This window comes from Somniosus microcephalus, chromosome 6, assembly GCF_052327205.1.
Source record: "Somniosus microcephalus isolate GS21.2 chromosome 6, FLI_Smic_1.0, whole genome shotgun sequence".
In the NCBI taxonomy this organism is placed as follows: domain Eukaryota; kingdom Metazoa; phylum Chordata; class Chondrichthyes; order Squaliformes; family Somniosidae; genus Somniosus; species Somniosus microcephalus.
This window is the reverse complement of record NC_140992.1, coordinates 35,127,557-35,149,651: the sequence shown is the minus strand read 5'-3', so window position 1 is coordinate 35,149,651 and position 22,095 is coordinate 35,127,557. Positions and strand designations below refer to the sequence as shown.

The window sequence follows — 22,095 nt, the reverse complement described above, 5'->3', positions numbered from 1 at the left end:
TGATGTCTCAGTACAATTCAGCTATACAAACCTCTTAGAAATTGAACTGACAAACAAACCTTTCCTATGTAAAACTGTTTGCACATGGATTGTCAGAGGGAATATTATGACCTATATTATTACTGATAATTCCATCTTAATGGTTTTAATACACAATGCAACCAGCTATAAGACTAAGGGGAATAGAATTCCCTTCATCCCAGTTCAATTGTCTCCTTGTGATAGTACTGTCTCTATGTTGGTTTTCACTGAAAACAATTTGAATGAATAAACTCCATAACTTGCATGACTTAATTTAAGAATCTTTGTGACGATTAGTGGTTGGAAAAACTCAGCAGTAGTAGAATTCATTTAGGTCCTGGTTGGCACAAATTATTTAGTACAGAAATAAGTTTTTTTTGGGGGGGCGTGGGGGGAGGCGTTCAAGATTATCGAGTAACGTACCATGCATTGCACATGAACTATGAGCTTCAAATTTTTAACTCAGCTGGTTGGGAAATGTGAAGAACCAAATAAAGCACATTTCAGACCTGGGACTTAAGCTCTGGATAGTCTTAGGGGATGAAATGTAGTAGGTTAGCGTGCCCAGTTAGCGCCTGGCGGGGTGCGCTAATCGGGTGCTCACGCAGTAGCACCATGGCAGGGCAAATCCCGCCTGGCAAATTCGCTGGCCCCATAGCGCCGCCAATAAGAGTTAGCGCCTCGGTCCCTTTCACCACGCCGATTGTGACGTCAGCAAGTGTGCAACGCTCACTGGGCACCCGATCTGCAAACTTCAGTAGTGCCCCCCATCTTACCGTCTTGCGCCGACAGTGCCAGGGAGCAGAGACGTGAACCAGTCGGCTGGCGGGGCGCTACTTAAAGGGATGCGCCCCAGCTGTCAAGGAACTTCCGTTTCAAAGGTCAGTTCTGAGTGGCCGAGAGCGCAGGATGTATCTGCAGCCAAACAAAGGCTGCTTCGTGTTGTGGTTCGTCAAAGCACTTTGCATTTCATCTCACAGCATATCGCCATTCTGCACTCCCCGAATCATTGGGGGCTGGTGTGCAGACTCCAGTGACTCTCTCCGCTTTAAAGGCTGGAATGCGCCTGCGCCAATGCACACCCCTGATTATACAACATCTCATATTCGTTATCGCTTGGAGCCTAACATGACTCACCCATGCCATTAGCACCTGATTTAGCCCTCCCCTGCATTCTTTGAGCGCTGAGTCTGCATTTAGCGGGCAGCGAGATTGATTAGCGTCTGGCGCTCAATTTCCAACTTCTCAAAGGTTAGCGCCCCTTCCTGGGTGCTAATGAATTTCTCCCCCTTAGTTGCTTAATTTTTTTAATCTCATTTAGGTGGATGAAAACCTTGAGGCACAGGTTCTGCCAGTCTCCCATCATAACTCCACTGTTTCTATGAGCTTCCTCCTTAGCTTATAAGGGACAGAACTTCCATCCACCCCTTACAAAGCAAATGGCAGCTGGGGTGGAGATTCCCTAAGCTGGGAGTTCCCGCTCCTCAGGCTGGAAGGAGACCTGGTGTAGTTGTGGCAGCTGGTACGTCAACTGAGTGGCCGTATACCAACCTCCATAAGGCCATATGTGGGCCCCATCAGTGAGGGCAAAGTAAGTGACTTGGACCCTTGAAGAATTTTAAATTGAACCTTTCTCAGGAGGCTGATCAGTGTATTGGCAGGGTCGGAGGAGACCTGGGCCGCCCCTCCCCACACTGGCAGGAGGGCGCTAGAGTTTCTGACAGGCATAGCAAAGCATGTGCCAGAGAAGTTCCTGAAGTGATGCTTGTGTCAGGCTGACTCATGCAAATGATGTTCACCTCCCCCCACCCTGAGTGACCCTGCAAACTCCAGTGGGTTCAGCATTGGAGGGCACCACTGGGATTGTGTCCAGAGAAATTTTGGATCCTTTATAACCATAAATGTTGAATTATGTACTGTTCATATATAGTAAGGAGTCAATCCTTTTGACTGAGGACTGCATATGCACGCACATGCGCGTGTTTGGGTTGGGAAGGGAATGACTTCAACACATGGCAAATTGTTGACATATCTTCTTATAAGTATCAACTTGGCTCACCTGTGGACTCCCCTCAAGGCCACAAGGTTCTGGGTTCAAGTTCCACTTGAGCATATAGTCTAGGCTGACACTTTGGTGCAGTACTGAGGGAGCATTGCATTGTTGGAGGTGCTGCCTTTTGGATGAGACATTAAACCAAAGCCCCATCTGCCTGACGAGCAAGGATTTCTTCCAGTGTCCTAACCAACATTCATTCCTCAGCCAATATCATCAAATGGTCATTCATCTCATTGCTGCTTGTGGGGCCATACTGTGCAAATTAGCTGCTGTGCTTGCCAACAAAAACAAAAGTGATCACATTTCAAATAGTAATGAACTGATTGTGAAACACTTTGGCATAATCTGAGCACATGAAGGATTCTAAATGAATGCGAGTTCTTTCATCTTTCATTCTAAGTTACCGTTGAATCCTGAGTGATCTGTGCACTCGGGCTCATTAATCTAATATTTTTTGTTTAATTTCACAGTATATGGGAATATGGTACGAGATTCAACGACTTCCTACAGCTTTTGTGCAAGGCAGATGTATCGCAGAAAAATACACCCTGCAAACAGATGGTTGGATAAAGCTTGTCACTCAGGAGGTGATGTAAGTATTCCAGAAACAGATGGAGGGCAGAGCAATGGAGAAAAGTCAAGAGCACAGATACGCTCACTAATAGTTTAAACTAACAGTTAATTGCTTTAATAACCTGGAAACACATTTGTTTTAAAATCAGGAGTTCTAAAGAAGCCCTTGAAGTTAATTTGGATCCTCTTTATTCAGTGAAAAAGCAGTTTTTGCAGTGTTCAGATATAAATTCTGTTCAGTGACAGCAGATCTGTCAATGCCCAATATTCTCATCTAACACTTCTTAATCTACTGTAAGCAGTAAATTGCATGATGCAGTTATCACTTGTCAGCAACAACAACAACCGCTTGCATTTATATAGCACCTTTAATTTGGTAAAACATCCCAAGCATCTTCACAGGAGGGCAATAAGACAAAATTCAAACTGAACCAAAGGAGATATTAGCTCAGGTGACTAAATGCTTGGTAAAGTATAAGTTTTAAGGAGGGTCTTATAGGAGGAGAGGTCGAGAGATGGAGAGGTTTAGGGAGGGATTTCCAGAGCTTAGGGCCTAGAAGGCTGATGACATGGCCTCCAATGAGTGGGCGAAGAAAGTAGGGGATGCGCAAGAATCCAGAGTTGGAGGAACGTAACCTTCACTGAATTACCATCTGCAATATTGAAGGTAGAAGTGGTCAGAAAATGGTGACCAGAGGGAGAAAAAATATTCAAAACTAAATGAAAGAGAAGGACCTTGCGATAAAATAAGCAATAGACTAGAGGATATCTAATTTTGAAGTGAAATTAATCAACCAAATAGCTTCATGAAGAAGGAGACTTGGGAAGCAATTGCTGATTGGTTGAATGCAATCTCTCGGAGTAAAAGGAGTTGACACAACAATAGAAAGAAATGGAATGATGTTAAGCAGAATTTACAAAAGAAAATGTATTTAAAGGTGGTGCAGAAACAGAGAGGCCTGGGGTTCACATACATAAATCTTTGAAGGGGGCAGGACAAGTGCATAAGGCTGTTAAAAAAAAATATGGGATGGAGGGCTTTGTAAATAGGAGCATAGAGTACAAAAGCAACAAAGTTATGCTAAAGCTTTAAAAATCACTGGTTCGGCCTCAGCTGAAGTATTTTGTGTCCAATTCTGGGCACTGCACTTTAGGAAGTGAGTCAAGGCCTTGGAGAGGGTGTAGAAGAGATTTACTAGAATAAAACCAGGGATGAGGGACTTCAGTTATGTGGAGAGACTTGAGAAGCTGGGATTGTTCTCCTTAGAGCAGAAAAGGTTAAGAGGATATTTAATAGAGGTGTTCAAAATTATGAAGGGTTTTAATAGGGGAAGTAAGGAGAAACTGTTTCCACTAGTAGGAAGGTCTCTAACCAGTGGACACAGATTTAAGATAATTGGCAAAAGAACCAGAGGGAAGATAAGGAGAAATGTTTTTATGCAGTGAGTTGTTACGATCAGGAATACACTGCCTGAAAGGGTGGTGGAAGCAGATTCAATAGTAACTTTCAAATAGGAATAGCATATATACTTGAAAAGGAAAGATTTGCAGGGCTATGGGAAAGAGCAGGGGAGTTACATTTCTATGATTTGATATGTGAAGCTATCGGAAGATGTAAGTATAGTGAGGCTTTCAATTGTAAACTGCAGCTTACAATTGGTGGGATGGGTGAGAAACCATTCCTGAGGATCTGTATCAAAGGATTTTTTTAATGGAATGTGATCGGAAAGGACGGTTTAATGCAAGATGATTATTGAATAAGGAAAGTACAAAGTAACTAAATGGAACAAGGAAAACAGTCTTGATGCAAAAGAGAAAAAATTGACAAACCAACTCAAGTGTCACAATATAGTGTAACTGATGGTCATTAAATTACACGTTACATGGAACACTTCATTTGTTAAGTTGCAGTGAGTTGTTTTCTGCTGTTTTATTTACTGATTGGATTAATTACTAAATGGACTAATTGTTTACTTTTGCAGTTTTCTTAAGGTCAGACACCTTCTTCCTATCTTATTCCCAACTGTGAGTGTGTGAGATGAACTTGACTATCTCTGCTATCTTCCATTTCTGCAATAGGCTCTGTTACTTTATTGCCCTTCATCACCAAAGATTCTGATTTGCTGCACAGGAGCTGAGAGGGCACCATTGCTGAATCTTTCTTTCCTTGATGTCTTCTCTATTCCACAGATCGTTTTTTCTTACCGCAGAGTTGGATTAACAGAAAATGTGTCATATACTGGCCGTTACATATTTGGCCCAGCAGAACCCCCAGGGAGATGGTGTAAATGGCCATTTTCTGCTGTTTACGTCATTGTCTAGAGGGTTCCACTGGTCTCCCGGCGGAGTTACAGTGGGAGATTGGTAGAAATCCCTGTGGAATTACGGGGCCAACATCTCTGTGCAGAACAATTGAGTTCAGCACATTTTTCAATTGTATGAGTTGAATAGGAGTAGTACACAATCAATAACCTGTTTAAGTAAAGAAAGTGGAGTTAGATTATTTTAAATATAGAAACTAGAACAAGATTTCTCAGAGAAATTTCTCAGTTACAAAGTGCTTAGTTTTTCCAAGTACAGTTGGAAAGTCCCTCTGAGGCTGTGGATGTCTTCTACAGGAAACAACCGGACTAAATCAGTGAAAGGTTTATAAAATAACTGGCTGTTGTTTTCAAAACTTTTCTGCTTATTGAGAAACATCTTAAATAAGTCCATGAAGATCAATTTTTTGAATGCATTTATGATTTCCCTAAAAATACTGACCAGAATAAATCTTGATGACTGCTTTTCCTTCATGCCCTGCACCCGTCGCCTTGGAAAAGGCAGAACTGGAGTAAATTCTGTTTCATAGTTGGTCAGCTCCCTACATTAGTGTGTTGTGGAAGGTGGAGAAAACATTTTCCTTTTAGTGAATTGACTCCTGCATTGTTACAGAGGATGATAGAGTGGTGAATGAGTTCTCCACTAGCCTGCCTCTGCTCACTGAGCCAGACCTGTTCAGGTACTGTTTCCGAGATCTCAAATTGTATTATCTGTCTGAGGTCACAAATTGCTGAAGTAAAGGTGTAAAAATCTGTGTTTTATGCAGGCCTAATGGTTCTTTGACAGCTTATCAAGGAGATATTATTCCAGCTAGAGTGAATGAAACAGCTAAACTTCAATATAAACCCTTCAAAAGTAAGTACCCAAAGATAAGTGAAATCTACATCTATTGGTCTACAATTCTTGCCAGGTTTTTCCTTTACATGTGAATCACCTTTTGCTACACATCTGCCACCTTCAAATAAAAGATGAAGGGATAGAAATGGAATTGGCTTCAATTGGACTGAGTACCAGTTGGGGCCTATAAAAGCGGGCCAATGCGATACCATCCGCTTTGTGCTACAGCTCAAGACCAATTCCTACTCATGGTGAGTGTGTTTTTCCCTCGGCCTGTGAAGAACACATTCTACTCCCTGCCCGGTGAGAATGTGTTTGCCTTCTCCCTCTCCCGACTAAGGGAGCATGTCACTCTTCTCTCTCTCCCATGCAGAGACAGCATGTCATCCCTCCTCCCTTCTCCGCAGGGAGCACTTGTCCTCCCCTCTCACGCCTCCATGGGAATTTGTCCAACCGATGGTCTGTTTCCCCATTCCCTTGCAGGGAGAGCATGCCACCACCTCCCACCTCCCTGTAGAGAGAACACGTTCATCCCTATTCTTCCCTCACATTCCACCCTTCCTACAGTGTCAACACATCCTCCTAAGGAATAATAAGGTGAAAAAAACACTAGTGGGCGTAGTCTATAGGCCTCCGAACAGTTGCAACTCTGTTGGACGGAGTATCAATCAGGAAATAGTTGAGGCTTGTAATAAGGGAACATCTATAATTATGGGGGATTTTAACTATCATATTAATTGGACAAATCAAATTGGGCAGGGCTGCCTTGAGGCTGAGTTCATTGAGTGTATTAGGGATGGGTTTCTTGAGCAGTATGTAACTGAACCGACCAGGGGGCAAGCAACCTTAGATCTGGTCCTGTGTAACGAGACAGGATTAATTAAAAATGTCCTAGTAAAGGATCCCCTTGGAATGAGTGACCATAACATGGTTGAATTCCATATTCAATTAGAGGGTGAGAAGGTTGGATCTCAAACAAGCGTGCTAAGCTTGAATAAAGGAGACTATGAAGGTATGAGAGTGGAAGTGAGTAGAGTGGATTGGGAAAATAGATTAAAGGGTAAGACGATACATGATCAGTGGTGTACATTTAAGGAGTTATTTTACAACTTCCAAAAAAAATATATTCCACTGAGAAGAAAAGGGTGTAAAAGAAAAGACAGCCATCCGTGGCTAAGTAAAGAAATTAAGGATAGTATTCGACTAAATACAAGGGCATATAAGGTAGCCAAATCTAGTGGGAGGATAGAGGATTGGGAAAACTTTAAAAGACAGCAAAAAATAACAAACAGATTGATTAAGAAAGGGAAGATAGATTATGAAAGTAAATTAGCAAAAAATATAAAAACAGATAGTAAGAGTTTTTATAGTTATATAAAAAGAAAAAGGGTGGCTAAAGTAAATGTTGGTCCCTTAGAGGATGAGACCGGGAAATTAATGGTGGGAAATATGGAGATGGCAAAAACATTGAATGAATATTTTGTATCAGTCTTTACAGTAGAGGACACTAAGAATATCCCAACACTGGACAAACGGGGCTATAGGGGGGGAGGAGCTAAACATGATCAAAATCACTAAGGAAGTGGTACTCGGTAAAATAATGGGACTCAAGGCGGATAAATCACCTGGACCTGATGGCTTACATCCTAGGGTCTTGAGGGAAGTGGTGGTAGGGATTGTGGATGCATTGGTAATAATTTTCCAAAACTCCCTGGACTCAGCAAAGGTCCCGGCAGACTGGAAAACTGCTAATGTAACACCCTTATTTAAAAAGGGCAGTAGACAGAAGGCTGGAAGCTATAGACCGGTTAGCCTAACATCTGTGGTAGGTAAAATTTTGGAGTCCATTATTAAGCAGACAGTAACAGGACATTTGGAGAATCATAATTTAATAGGACAAAGTCAGCATGGTTTTATGAAGGGGAAGTCATGTTTGACAAATTTGCTGGAGTTCTTTGAGGAAGTAACATATAGGGTGGATAAAGGGGAACCAGTGGACGTAGTGTATTTAGACTTCCAAAAGGCATTTGACAAGGTGCCACACAAAAGATTATTGCTTAAGATAAAAAATCACGGGATTGGGGTTAATATTCTGGCATGGATAGAGGATTGGTTATCTAACAGAAGGCAGAGAGTCGGGATAAATGGTTCATTCTCAGACTGGCAATCAGTAACTAGTGGTGTTCCGCAGGGGTCCGTGCTGGGTCCCCAACTCTTTACAATCTATATTAATGATTTGGAGGAGGGGACCGAGTGTAACATATCAAAGTTTGCAGATGATACTAAGATGGGAGGGAAAGTAGTGAGTGAGGAGGACATAAAAAACCTGCAAGGGGACATAGACAGGCTAAGTAAGTGGGCAGAGATTTGGCAGATGGAATACAATACTGGAAAGTGTGACGTTATGCACTTTGGCAGGAAAAATCGTAAAAATCGTAGAGCAAGTTATTATCTTAATGTCAAGAAACTGGAAAGTACTGAAGTACAAAGGGATCTGGGGGTCCTGGTGCACGAAACTCAAAAGGTTAGTATGCAGGTGCAGCAAGTGATTAAGAAGGCCAATGGAATGTTGGCTTTCATTGCTAGGGGGATAGAATATAAAAATAGGGAGGTATTGCTTCAGTTGTACAAGGTATTGGTGAGACCGCACCTGGAATACTACATACAGTTTTGGTGTCCATACTTAAGAAAAGACATACTTGCTCTCGAGTCAGTACAAAGAAGGTTCACTCGGTTAATCCTGGGGATGAGGGGATGGACATATGAGGAGAGGTTGAGTAGATTGGGACTCTACTCATTGGAGTTCAGAAGAATGAGAGGCGATCTTATTGAAACATATAAGATTGTGAAGGGGTTGGATCGGGTGGATGCGGGGAGGATGTTCCCGATGATGGGTGAAACTAGAACTAGGGGGCATAGTCTTAGAATAAGGGGCTGCTCTTTCAAAACTGAGATGAGGAGGAACTACTTCACTCAGAGGGTGGTAGGTCCATGGAATATGCTGCCCCCAAAAGCTGTAGAAGCTACATCGTTACATAAATTTAAAACAGAAATAGACAGTTTCCTAGAAGTAAAGGGAATTAAGGGTTACGGGGAGCGGGCAGGAATTTGGACATGAGTCTAGGTTCGGATCGGTCATGGCCCTGTGGGTAGCGGAGCGGGCCCAGGGGCCGTGTAGCCTGATCCTGCTCCTATTTCGTGTGTCTAATTCTGTTAGATTCAGGAGATGGTTCTGTGATAGTAGATTGGCGGTTAGGATCAGATCAGCCATGATCTTATTGAATGGCGGAGCAGGCCCGAGGGGCTGATTGGCCTACTCCTGCTCCTATTTCTTATGTTCTTATGTTCATGCTGACACAGAAAGCTTGCACCTCGCTCTCTTCTCATCACAGAAAACATAGATTCTCCACTCTCCACTCATTGGGGGAAATTTCAGTTGTTTGCTCCTCGACGTTAGCGCCTTAAGATGGCGCAAAGAAACTAGCGCCCTTGCGCGGCGATGTTTGTGGCGCTCGCGAAATTAACTAGACATTTTGCAGTGGCGCTAAACACTACCGCCACGATCTCCTGCGCCTGCAGATCGTGACGTCAGTTGAGCGTACAATGACTGGATAATGAGTTCCGCCCCCTGCCTTTCCGACAGGCGCTAGCAACGACAGGTTGAGGGGAAAGGTTTGCAGTCAGGAAGGGACTGGGGGAGCGCTATTTAAAGGCGGCTGTTTCCTGCCTTTTTTTGTCGGCGTGACTTTTGCACCACGCATTCTGAGAGAGAGAGAGAGACTTCTGGAGAGATTCAACGCTGTGCGAAGGAGTTTTGAGTACTGAGCAGCACTTTCAGGTTCATTTTGATTTGCCCTTCCTTGCATCAATTTAGAAGAGACTGTGGGGGCTGCACTCTGAGCTCTTTCCCTGGGTCTCTCCATTATTCTTTCCAGCAGATTTGATGTACAGGTCTCTCCAGGCTGAGATTCAAGGCTGCAATGAGCAGGATGTGGATGGAGAGCAAGATCGACCCTCCCCTTTAAGAACTGGCCGGCGCCAGTGCGTCTGTGTTCCATTGCTGACTGACATCACATGAGCTTTGCCGGCGCTCTGAAGTAGCGCCTCGCTCCTCGACGTTAGCACCTTAAGAGAGGCGTGTAGCGCCTGATTTAGCGCTCCAATCACCTCCAGTAGCGATTGAAGCCTAGTTTGCAGTCAGAGACGATAGTTAGCGCCAGGCGCTAAACTGTGTGCCCAGCCGATAATTGCGCCCCAAACGGGGCGATACCGAATTTCGCCCCCTATATCTTACTCAATCCTGCCCCGCAGAGACATGTTTCTCACACTCCCAATCACATTGAGCGCTTATTCCCTTTTTGTCCTCCACGAAAGAAGCCATTTTTATTTCCTGCCCCCCCTCAACTGTAGAAGAACAAGTAATATTTATTTTTTGACACCCATTTGATTCATTTTGGAGTGAATTGTGATTAGAAATGATTTACCCCACTAACAGCAGCTCGTGCTAATAATACAATATAAGGCATAAGTGATAAACTTTCTAGTCTTGCAGTCAAGGACGGAGCCCACAAATTCAAAAGAAAGGTCATGATTTTTAATCTTATCTATATTTTATCAAATGATTTTAATATGGTAAGGCAGGCTCTGGCCAAAGTGAACTGGGATCAGCTACTTGTAGGAAAATCCACATCAGAGCAATGGGAGTCTTTCAGAAAGGAAATAGAGAGAGTACAACGCCAACATGTTCCCGTAAAGGTCAAGGGTGGGACCAACAAGCCCAGGGAACCCTGGGTGTCAAGGGATATACAAGAATGGATTAGGAAAAAAAGGAAAGCTTTTGGCAGATACAAAGGACTAAAAACAGTGGAAGCCCTAGAGGGATATAGAAAGTGCAGGATGTGTAGCTAAAAAAAGAAATTAGGAGAGTGAAGAGGGGGCATGAAAAAACACTGGTGGGCAAAATAAAGGACAATCCCATGGTGTTTTATAAGTATATTAAGGGCAAGAGGATAACCAGGGAAAGAGTAGGGCCCATTAGGGACCAAAGTGGCAATCTGTGTGTAGAGCTGGAAGATGTGGGGGGAGGTTTTAAATGAATATTTTGCATCTGTGTTCACTATGGAGAAGGACGATGTAGGCATAGAAATCAGGCAGGGGGATTGTGATGTATTTGAACAAATTAGTATTGAGAGGGAGGAGGTACTAGCAGTTTTAGCGGGCTTAAAAGTGGATAAATCCCTAGGCCCAGACGAGATGTATCCCAGGCTGCTGTGAGGCAAGGGAGGAGATTGCAGGGGCTCTGACACAAATTTTCAGAACCTCTCTGGCCACAGGGGAGGTGCCAGAGGACTGGAGGACAGCTAACGTAGTACCATTATTCAAGAAGGGTAGTAGGGAATTACAGGCCAGTGAGCCAACATCAGTGGAGGGAAACTATTGGAAAAAATTCTGAGGGACAGAATTAGTCTCCACTTGGAGAGGCAAGGATTAATCAAGGATAGTCAGCATGGCTTTGTCAGGGGGAGATCATGTCTAACCAATTTGATTGAATTTTTTCGAGGGGGTGACTTGGTGTGTGGATGAGGGTAGTGCAGTTGATGTAATCTACATGGACTTCAGTAAGGCTTTTGACAAAGTCCCGCATGGGAGACTGGTCAGGAAGGCAAGAGCCCATGGGATCCAGGGCAATTTGGCACATTGGATTGAAAATTGGCTTAGTGGCAGGAGGTAGAGGGTGATGGTCGAAGGTTGTTTTTGTGACTGGAAGCCTGTGTCCAGTGGTATACCGCAGGGATCGGTGCTGGGTCCTTTGCTGTTTGTAGTTTACATTAATGATTTAGATATGAATGTAGGAGGTATGATCAGTAAGTTTGCAGATGACACAAAAATTGGTGGAGTGGTAAATAGCGAGGAGGGACGCCTCAGGCCACAGGATGATATAGACGGGTTGGTCAGATGGGCAGAACAGTGGCAAATGGAATTTAACCCTGAAAAGTGTGAGGTGATGCATTTTGGGAGGACTAACAAGGCAAAGGAATACACAATGAATGGTAGGACCCTAGGAAGGACAGAGGATCAGAGGGACCTTGGTGTGCATGTACATAGATCCCTGAAGGCAGCAGGACTGGTAGGTAATGTGGTTAAAAAGGCATATGGGATACTTGCCTTAATTAGCCGAGGCATAGAATATAAGAGCAGGGAGGTTATGATGGAGCTGTACAAAACGCTAGTTAGGCCACAGCTGGAATATTGTGTGCAGTTCTGGTCGCCACACTATAGGAAGGATGTGATTGCATTGGAGAGGGTGCAGAGGGGATTCACCAGGATGTTACCTGGGCTGGAGCGCTTCAGCTATGAAGAGAGACTGGACAGGCTGGGGTTGTTTTCCTTAGAGCAGAGAAGGCTGAGGGGGGACCTGATTGATGTGAACTAAATTATGAGGGTCATAGATAGGGTAGATTGAAAGGAACTTTTCCCCTTAGTAGAGGGGTCAATAACCAGGGGGCATAGTTTCAAGGTAAGGGGCAGGAGGTTTAGAGGGGATTTGAGGAAAAACTCTTTCAGGGTGGTTTGAATCTGGAACTCACTGTCTGAAAGGGTGGTAGAGGCAGGAACCCTCAACATTCAAGAAGCATTTAGATGAGCACTTGAAACGCCATAGCATACAAGGCTATGGACCAAGTGCTGGAAAATGGGATTAGAATAGACAGGGCTTGATGGCCGGTGCGGACACGATGGGCTGAAGGGCCTCTTTCTGTGCTGTATAACTCTATGGGCTTGAATTTCATCGGGCCGTTGATGCGGGATTGGAGGCGTGTGGGGGGTTAAAATTGCGAAATCGGGGGGCACGAACCCATCCTGCCCCAACCCGCCTCCATGCCTGTTTCCCAGGAGGCGGGTACCCGACCTGTGCTGGGAGCTGCCTCCCGGAGGCGGGAAGGCGATTAGTGCCAATTAACTGCCTGTTAACAGGTAGTTAACAGGCAGCTTTTAGCCTAATCCCTATTTTTATCCCTGAAGTGTGGGCTTCCTGACGGCTCCAAACCACGCCAAGTTAGTGAGGTGGACCGTCGGGCTGAAGGGCTTGGAGGGTTCGAGATGTCCGGTGTTCAGGTGAGTAATGGGTGCATGAGTGCAGAAGTAAGTGTGTTTGGTGTGTGTAAAGTGTTTAAATAAGTTTTACTTACCTTTACTTACTAATGCAGCCTTCCTTCCTTCAGGTCTCGGGAGTCCATCATCTCACCGGCACAGAAAGCAGAATGGCTGCGAGCTGTCAAAAGTTGCAGCCTCTGCTTTCTGTTCTGGAGAGATCTCTAAATCAGCCTGAGAGGAAGGAATTAACTTAGAGTACAGATTGTCAGTGTTTGACAGCTTCAAAGAGCTGTCAAACGCTGATATTTCATCAGTCAAAAGCTCTTGACAGATGAAATGTCAATCTGTGACATTGTAGGAATTGACGAATTCCTAACTTATAATTAAGGTCGACTCAGGTGATCAATCAAACAGGTCTTTAATGTAAAACTAAACGAGTTCAAACAATTTGATGAGATTGATACAGGAGAACCACGAAAACAGGTCTTAACAAGATGGAGCTTCCACGAGGACTGCCAGGGCGGTCCCGTGGATGGCGTCATGACATCATCACATTTTTCCTGCACTTGGGGGTTCACGTGATTAGCGGCATGACGTCATCGCGTTTGCCCGCATTTTACTGCGGTCTTAAAGGGACCACGCCCCATACATGGAAACAGTATGTACAAACACAGAAATAACTAACAGACTGGTACAGGCTTAGGTTGGAGTAAAACATCGTTAAAGGGAATTATGTACAGTTGCTCAGAGTCCCTCAGTGGCTCTGCCACATGCGCACCCCCAGAATTCTCTAACGGAAAAAAACAAACGGTGAGGAAGTCTGACAAGCCTGTCAGAACTACTCCTGTAATCCCGAAGCGGAGCCTGCTGGATGGCTGACGGTCGAGCGGGCGATTGCACTTGATCTGGCGTGACGACGATGGGTGGCCGACCTCGTCTTTGTGGCTGTGCTGTCTCGACGGGGCGGTCGAGGTCCAAGTGTGCTGGCTTTAAACGGTCGACTGAAATGTGGTCCGGTTTACCACCGACATCTACCGTGAAGATTTTGTCTCCTGCCTCTAACACATGGAAAGGACCTGTATACGGGGCCTTGAGTGGATCCCGATGTGCATCGTGGCGAATGAAAACGTAGTCAGCCTTTTTCAGCTCTGTGGGAACGTGCGATCTCTGAAATCCGTGGCGCGAAGTGGGGACCGGCACGAAACATCTGGCCGCCTCCTGGTGACTGTTAAGCTGGCCTGACGCGGACCATGGCTCCGTCAGCGTTGGTAGGAAATCCCCTGGGACTCGCAACGGCTGACCATATACCAACTCTGCAGAGGAAGAGTGAAGGTCTTCTTTGGGGGCCGTATGAAGGCCCAACAGGACCCACGGTAGCTTGTCCGCCCATCCAGTGTCCTGGAGGCTGCCCCTCAGGGCGGCTTTCAGCGATCGGTGAAAACGTTCAGAGGCCATTCGCTTGTAGGTGGTAGGCTGTGGTGCGGTGTAATTTGACACTGAGTCCCTGGGCCACTGCATTCCAGAGTTCAGAGGAAAACTGCGGTCCCCGATCCGAAGAAATGTCAGCGGGCACTCCAAAACGGGCGACCCAGGAAGAAATGAACGCCCTGGCCACGTCCGCCAAAGTAGTGGATGACAGGGGCACTGAATCTGTCCATCGGGTGGTGCGGTCTACCATGGTCAGTATGTGAGAAAAACCATGGGAAGGTGGGAGTGGTCCTAGCAGGTCCACATTGACGTGGTCAAAACGCTGTTCCGGAACTGAGAAGGTGGCCAAAGGGGCCTTGATGTGGCGCTGTAGCTTGGCCTTTTGGCAGATGACGCAGGTGTTGGCCCAGTCACGGACACCCTTGTGCATGCCATGCCAAACGAATTTAGCTGACATCAGCTTATGCGAGGCCTTCATTCCCGGGTGCGCCAACCCATGTATGGCGTCGAACACTTTGCGGCGCCAGCCGGCCGGTACGACAGGGCAAGGGTCCCGTACAGAGACATCACAAGAGCGTGGTACCTGCCGCATGGAACTTGAGGTCGGCCAACTGGAGGCCAGTGACGGTGGTTCTGTAGGCTTGGACTTCTGGGCCTGAGGCTTGATCCGCTGCCATGAGGGCGTAATCGATGCCTAAATGAACCGTATTGACGGTCACGCGGGAGAGGCAGTCGGCCACCAGGTTGTCCTTACCGGCCACGTGCTGTATATCCGTGGTGAACTCGGATATATAGGTCAGTTGACGTTACTGTCGGGATGACCACAGTTCGGCGGTCTTGGCCATGGCGAAGGTGAGCGGTTTATGGTCCACGAAGGCGGTGAAGGGACGTCCTTCGAGGAGGAAGCGAAAATGGCGGATGGCCAGAAAAAGAGCGAGCAACACCCGGTCAAAAGTGCTATATGCTCTCTCGTTCCGCCGTAGTTGACGGCTGAAGAATGCCAACAGCTGCCACGTCCCGTTCACCCACTGCTCTTGTACGGCGCCGATTGCATAGTCTGACGTGTCGGTGGTGAGGGCGATGGTGGCTCCTGGCAGCGGGTGCGCCAGCATAGTCGCATTGGCCAAGGCGCTTTTGGTGTCAACGAATGCCCGGGCCATGTCATCCGTCCAGTTTACCGGATCCTTGCCAGTCTTGCCCTTGAGGGCCTCGTACAGGGGCTGCATGAGTAGTGCTGCCTTAGGCACGAAACGGTGGTAAAAATTTACCATGCCTAGGAATTCCTGCAGGGCCCTAATGGTTTGCGGGAGTGGAAAGGCTGTCACCACCTCTACCTTCGCTTGTAAAGGAACCGCTCCCTCTGAAGTGATGCGATGCCCCAGGAAATCAATTTGTTGCAGGCCAAACTGACACTTGGCCGGGTTGATAATCAGGCCGTGTTGGCTGAGACATCGAAAGAGGGTGCGTAGGTGACAGATGTGTTCTTATTTATTGGGACTGGCAATGAGAATATCGGCCAGGTAGCCGAAGAGGAACTTGAGGTCCCGCAGCACGGAGTCCATCAGGCGTTGGAAAGCCTGGGCGGCGTTCTTCAACCCAAAAGGCATTCTTAAAAATTCGAACAGGCCGAATGGGGTGATGACTGCGGTCTTCTGGACGTCTTGGGGATGAACGGGGACCTGGTGGTAGCCCCGGACGAGGTCAACTTTCGAGAAGACAGTGTTCCCTGCCAAATGGGTGGAGAAATCCTGGATGTGGGGGATCGGGTACCGATCAGGAGTGGTGGCATCGTTTAGGCGTCGATAGTCGCCGCATGGCCGCCAGCCACCGCCAGGCTTCGGGACGATGTGGAGGGGTGAAGACCAGGGACTATTCGACTGGCGAACAATCCCTAATCATTCCATGGTCGCTAACTCCGCTTTTGCGACCACCAGCTTGCCAGGTTCCAGGCGCCAGGCCCGCGTGTAGACCAGGGAGCCATTGGTGGTGATTTGGTGTTCCACACCGTGTTTCGTGGCTGTGGAGGAGAACGTGGGTCTGGTGAGGTCAGGGAATTCGCCGAGCAGGCGAGCATACCCATCCGGAGCCGGAAAAGCACAGGTGACGGTGCGCGACATAGTGTTACTGTGGTAACAAGGGCTAGAATGAAAAGTTGCCGCATTGATCAACCGACGGTTCCGCACGTCGACCAGGAGGCTGTTGGCGCACAGGAAATCCGCGCCGAGAATGGGTTACGAAACCTTGGCTGTAACAAAGTCCCAGTAAAAGCGTTGGCCCCCGAAACACAACTGCACCCGCCGTCTGCCGAAGGTCCTAATTGCTCCGCCATTGGCCGCTTCAAGGGCGAGGCCATGAATCCCGGTCTGCACATCGAGGGCGGACGCAGGTAAAATGCTGCACTGCGCTCCGGTGTCGCACAGAAAACGATGACCGGAGAGAGTATCGGTGATAAACAGCAACTTGCCCGCATTGCCGATTGCCGATCGCCATCGCGGCCGCGGGGCGCCCGTTAGACCCGTTCCCCGGTGGTCGTAGTCTTTTTTTGGGGGGAAGCTGCAGGGAGGGTGGCAACGTTGTGCTTTCGCACCGAACTGCGCGTGGTAGAAACACAGCCCAGCAGGCTGACGAGCTGGGGCGGCGTCTGTGGGGGATGGGCGCCTTGTGGTGGCGCAGTACTGCTGAGTAACCGCGAAAATTTTGTCCGCCTCTGCCGCGAATGCAGTGCAGTCCTCAACTTCGGATCTGGCCAGGGCCTGCTCCGTTGCTGGCTGAGGAATATTTCCCGGAATAGGAAGCATTCCGGTTCGGAGCCAAGGAGTGTGAGCATTTGGCTCAGTAACTCCGAAGGCTTGGAGTACCCAAGCCCCGGCACAGCGAGCAATCGACGGGCGCGCTCCGCCTTAGTGAGGCCGAAAACTTGCAGCAACCGCGCCTTGAGTGTTTCATACTTGCGGTCCGCCGGAGGGTTCTCGAGGAGGCTGACGACCCGCAAGGCGGTAGAGCCGTCGAGTGCGGCGACCACATAGAGATATTTGGTCCGATCCGCAACAACCTCCTTCAGGGTGAATTGGGCCTCGACCTGAATGAACCACGAATTCGCTTGCTGCTCCCAGAACTGCGGTAGCTTCAGCGAAACGGCGTTGGTCTCCATGCTGTGTCCTTTTTGCGAAAAACGTTCACAAAAGACGGGGTCACCAATGTAGGAATTGATGACTTCCTAACTAATAATTAAGGTCGACTCAGGTGATCAATCAAACAGGTCTTTAATGTAAAACTAAACGAGTTCAAACAGTTTGATGAGATCGATACAGGAGAACCATGAAAACAGGTCTTAACAAGATGGAGCTTCCACGAGGACTGCCAGGGCGGTCCCGTGGATGGCATCATGATGTCATCACGTTTTTCCCACACTTGGGGGTTCACGTGATTAGCGGCATGACGTCATCGCGTTTGCCCGTGTTTTACTGCGGTCTTAAAGGGACCACGCCCCGTACATGCAAACAGTATGTACAAACACAGAAATAACTAACAGACTGGTTGGAGTAAAACATCGTTAAAGGGAATTATGTACAGTTGCTCAGAGTCCCTCAGTGGCTCTGCCACAATGTCACCTTTTGCCGGGTGGCCCTTAATTGGCCTGCTGAGCCCATTGGGCAGGCTGAACAAGGTCAATCGGGGGAAAATCGAGTGGGTTGGCCACAACTCGATGGAGGCGGGACAACAATCCCAAAAGTGGGAGTCCCACCTCCTACACGCCTCCATTGATAAAATCCAGCCCTATGACTCTAAGGGGGAAAAATTCAGTTGTTTGCGCCTCCCATTAGCGCCTTAAGAGGGCGCTAATGGGGCACAAAGCAACTAGCGCCCGGGCGCGGCGATGTTTGTGGTGCTCGCGAAATTAACTAAACATTTTGCGGCAGTGCTAAACACTACCGCCATGATCTTCTGCGCTGGCAGATCGTGACGTCAGTCGCGTGCGCAACACCCCGGCAGCATCCCGGACCGGATATTGATTGGCGCCCCCTGCCTTACCGCCTGCCACTAGCAACGACAGGTTGAGGGGAGCGTTTTGCAGTCAGAAAGGGACTGGGGGAGCGCTATTTAAAGGCGACCGCTTCCTGCCTTTTTTTGTTGGTGACATTTTTGCACCACGCATTCTGAGTGAGAGAGAGACTTCTGGAGAGATTCAATGCTGTGTGAAGGAGTTTTGGGTACTGAGCAGCACTTTGCAGGTTCAGTTTGATTTGCCCTTCCTTGCTTTGCCAGCGCTCTGAGGTAGCGCCTCGCTCCTCGGCCTTTGCGCCTTAAGACAGGTGTGAAGCAGCTGATTTAGCTCTCCAATCACCTCCAGGGGTGATAAAAGCCAAGTTTGATGTCGGAGGCGATAATTAGCGCCAGGTGCTAAACTTTGTGCACGGCCGATAATGGTGCCCCAAACGGGGCGATACTGAATTTTTCCCCCTAAATGCCAGGCCGGTTGGCAAAGATCTGCATGTCCCCCAACCTCCATGCATGTGCACAACTTTTTGTAAGCATAGAACTCCAAAGATTTGCACATACATGAAACTCCTGCACAAGTAATTTCAGGCCATTCTGGGACATGCTAACAGAAAATGACTCGAGCTGTAACAAATGCTAATTTAGATCAGCAAACCACGCCATGCTGAGAAAATGCTGACTGTTAGGGACAGAAACAAAGTACGCAGATGACATAAAATGAGAAGGGGTTCAAAAAAGAGGGAATAAATACCAAGGGATCTGGATAGGTTGGGAAGGTGAGCTGATGAGTGTTGAATGACATTTAACATAGGACTAAAGCAATGTGATGAAACCAGGGAAGAGAAAAAGTTTGTGGAACTACAAGCTAAATAGCTATCAGCTACTAGATAAAGATCTGGGGGTATTGCTGGATAGCTCACTGTGCAGTATGTGGCAGTAGTTAATGAAAGACTTGCATTTATATAGCGCCTTTCACGACCACCAGACGTCTCAAAGCACTTTAAAGTCAATGAAGTACTTTTGAAGCGTAGTCACTGTTGTAATGTGAGAAACGCAGCAGCCAATTTGCGCACAGCAAGCTCCCAGAAACAGCAATGTGATAATGACCAGATAACCTGTTTTTGTTATGTTGGTTGAGAGTTAAATATTGTCCAGGACACCAAGGATAGCTCCCCTACTCTTCTTCAATATAGTGCCGTGAGATCTTTTACATCCACCTGAGAGGGCAGACTGGGCCTTGGTTTAACATCTCATCCGAAAGACGGCACCTCCGACAGTGCAGCACTCCCTCAGCACTGCACTGGAGTGTCAGCCTAGATTTTTTTTGCTCAAATCCCTGAAATGGGGCTTGAACTCACAACTGAGGCGAGAGTGCTGCCCAATGAACCACAGCTGACACTCGGGAAGCTAAGCAGATATATAGACAGAGAGATAGAGCACAAATCCCAAGAGGTGATAAAGAGTCTGCACAAGGCATTGGGTATGGGAACATATGGAGTAGTGTGTACAATTCTGGTTGCCATGCTACAGCAAGGATATCCAGGCATGGGGCAATCCTGAAAAGACCAACCAAACTAATATCTAGCTTAAATAGGATCTTTAAAATCAGATTTTATTAATTTCTAAGGCATTATTCACTCATAGCAAGATTACAATTATTCCCCTGTGCATAATCTCCAGCAGTTTTTATTATCCCACAATCACAGGGGGTCCACAACTCGGAGGGCTGTTAATCCTGGTGTAAGTGTTGGGATCCACCTACTGATGATCTGTGGTGCTGAGCTGACCCCATCAAATTAAATGAGATCAGAGGAGGTCATCTGATTTAAATATGCTGGGTGGATGCCTACACTACTAAAGGTGCATCTCAGGCCCCTGCCAGTGGGGACAGGGTGCATAATGGAGCAGACAATGCCCACTCTAGGAGAGTGCCATCATCCCCACCATGGAAAGAGCCCAGAAGTGTGTCAATCAGCCCCCTTTATGGAGGGCCAAAAAAAGTTACAAATTTAAAAAATCTTGAGGTCCAGGTTAAGTCCCAGGTGGGCCTCACATCCACTGGTCAGCAGATGGGTATGGCTGAGTAACAGACATTAAACCACAATGGAAAGATTACTGAAATCTTGGCAGCAAAGATGGAATTGAAGAACAATCCTGAAAGCAGAGAATGAACTAGAAAGACAAAGGGATTTAGGAGAGACTTCCAGATAATAGGGCTGAAGTGGCTACAGCTTCTGCCACCAATGGTGGGGTAAAGGAAGGAAGGCGATGCACAGTAGACTGGAGGTCTAAAGGGCATGGGAAGACTACAAGCTTAGAAGGGCTGATGGGCAGATGGGATAGGATACAGTCAGGGAACCTTTGGTGAAGTTGGAGTCTATGAAGACTGGTGGGCGGGTGTCAGCAGGGAAGCCATTGAAGAAATCCGGTCAAGAGATGACAGAAGCATGGATAATACTTTCAGCAGCAGTGGGACTAAGTGACAGGGGGAGGGCACTCTTGTGGAGGTAGAATTGACACATTCTTGGTGCTGAATAAGATACAGGCGAGGTAGATTTTCATCTTGCCGCCCGGGCGTCACACTGGTGTTGCGGACCAGCCGCCTGTTCTACAAACTGCCCGATTTTCATTCCCATTGAAACCAGTGGAAAGGAAAATCAGACTGTTTATATAATGGACAGGATGATGTCAGTTTTACGCCCAGGTGGCAAGTTGAAAATCTATCCCCAGGTTTGAAGCTCAGCTCTGGACTGAACAGGATGGCGTGTTTTTGCACAGCCCGATTAAACCTGAGCAAATGTTGGGGATGATGGATTCTGTGACAAGAGGTTGGTGTTTATGGTGGGGGCTGAAAATTTCAGCTTCAGTGTTCCCAACATTCAACTGGAGGAACTTTTGGCTCATCCACAACTCAGGCCAGAATTTTCCGGGGTGGTTGTGGGTGTGATCGGGGGTGGGTCACGTGGGAAAGTTGATAGTTTTGGGAGCGGGTCGGGAACCCGTCGTCATCCCACCCCCACGCGCCTTTCACTCTGGCGTGCTTGCCAGTGCGGCAGCAACCCGACTGGCAGAGGCGGGCGACCAAATTCAAATCATTAACAGGTAGTTGTCAGGACAGAGGACATCAGCACCCGAGCACATTGCTGCCCGGGAGGCCAGGGTTGGCCTTATCATGGTCAGACTTACTTGACACTGCATACCCATACGGCTGCCACATGATGGCCCAGGTTGGCACCACCCCGCACCAACACCAGTAAAGCATTCCTACAATGACCAAGCCATTTCTTTCACACTCACCACCATTGCTGGAGGTACCGTTATGTCTCACCATTCACTGCAACTCACTAAGCCACTTCCAAAGGTGCACACAAATCTGTTCAAGACCAGAAAGTGGTTTGACAGCACCTTAAGGGAAACATTACATAAACATTGGATAAAACATCCAAATGACTACCCTTGTGAATCTACTTGTGTCATTTTTCAATTCCATGTGCTCCTACCAGGTGCTAGCCCTGTGGCTTCAGCAGAGGTAGAGGCAGCCTGCTCATTCCCTGCTGCCAAGAAGCTGGAGAGCACCTTACTGCACATCAGTGGGGCCATGAGGACCTACGTCTACGCTGACATCCCTCCTAGAGAGGAGGTATATGAGCCTCTGCCATCTATTCTCCATACATAGCCATCTATTTTCCACAGAGACCATATGCTCCTGTGAGTGGCACATTAGCTACTCCATGTAGGTGGCCATCCTATCCATGATGGAGCCTACA

General features: G+C 47.3%; 1 protein-coding gene across 1 annotated transcript in view; it reads left to right on the top strand.

Annotated features, from left to right (window-relative positions):
* LOC147115596 (uncharacterized) overlaps positions 1-22,095 on the top strand; it is a 41,154-nt gene that overhangs the window by 11,925 nt on the left and 7,134 nt on the right. Inside the window, exons 5-6 of the mRNA XM_085989977.1 lie at positions 2,548-2,669; positions 5,739-5,827. Coding sequence (XP_085846103.1) covers positions 2,548-2,669; positions 5,739-5,827 — 211 coding nt within the window. The remainder of the gene's footprint in view (positions 1-2,547; positions 2,670-5,738; positions 5,828-22,095) is intronic.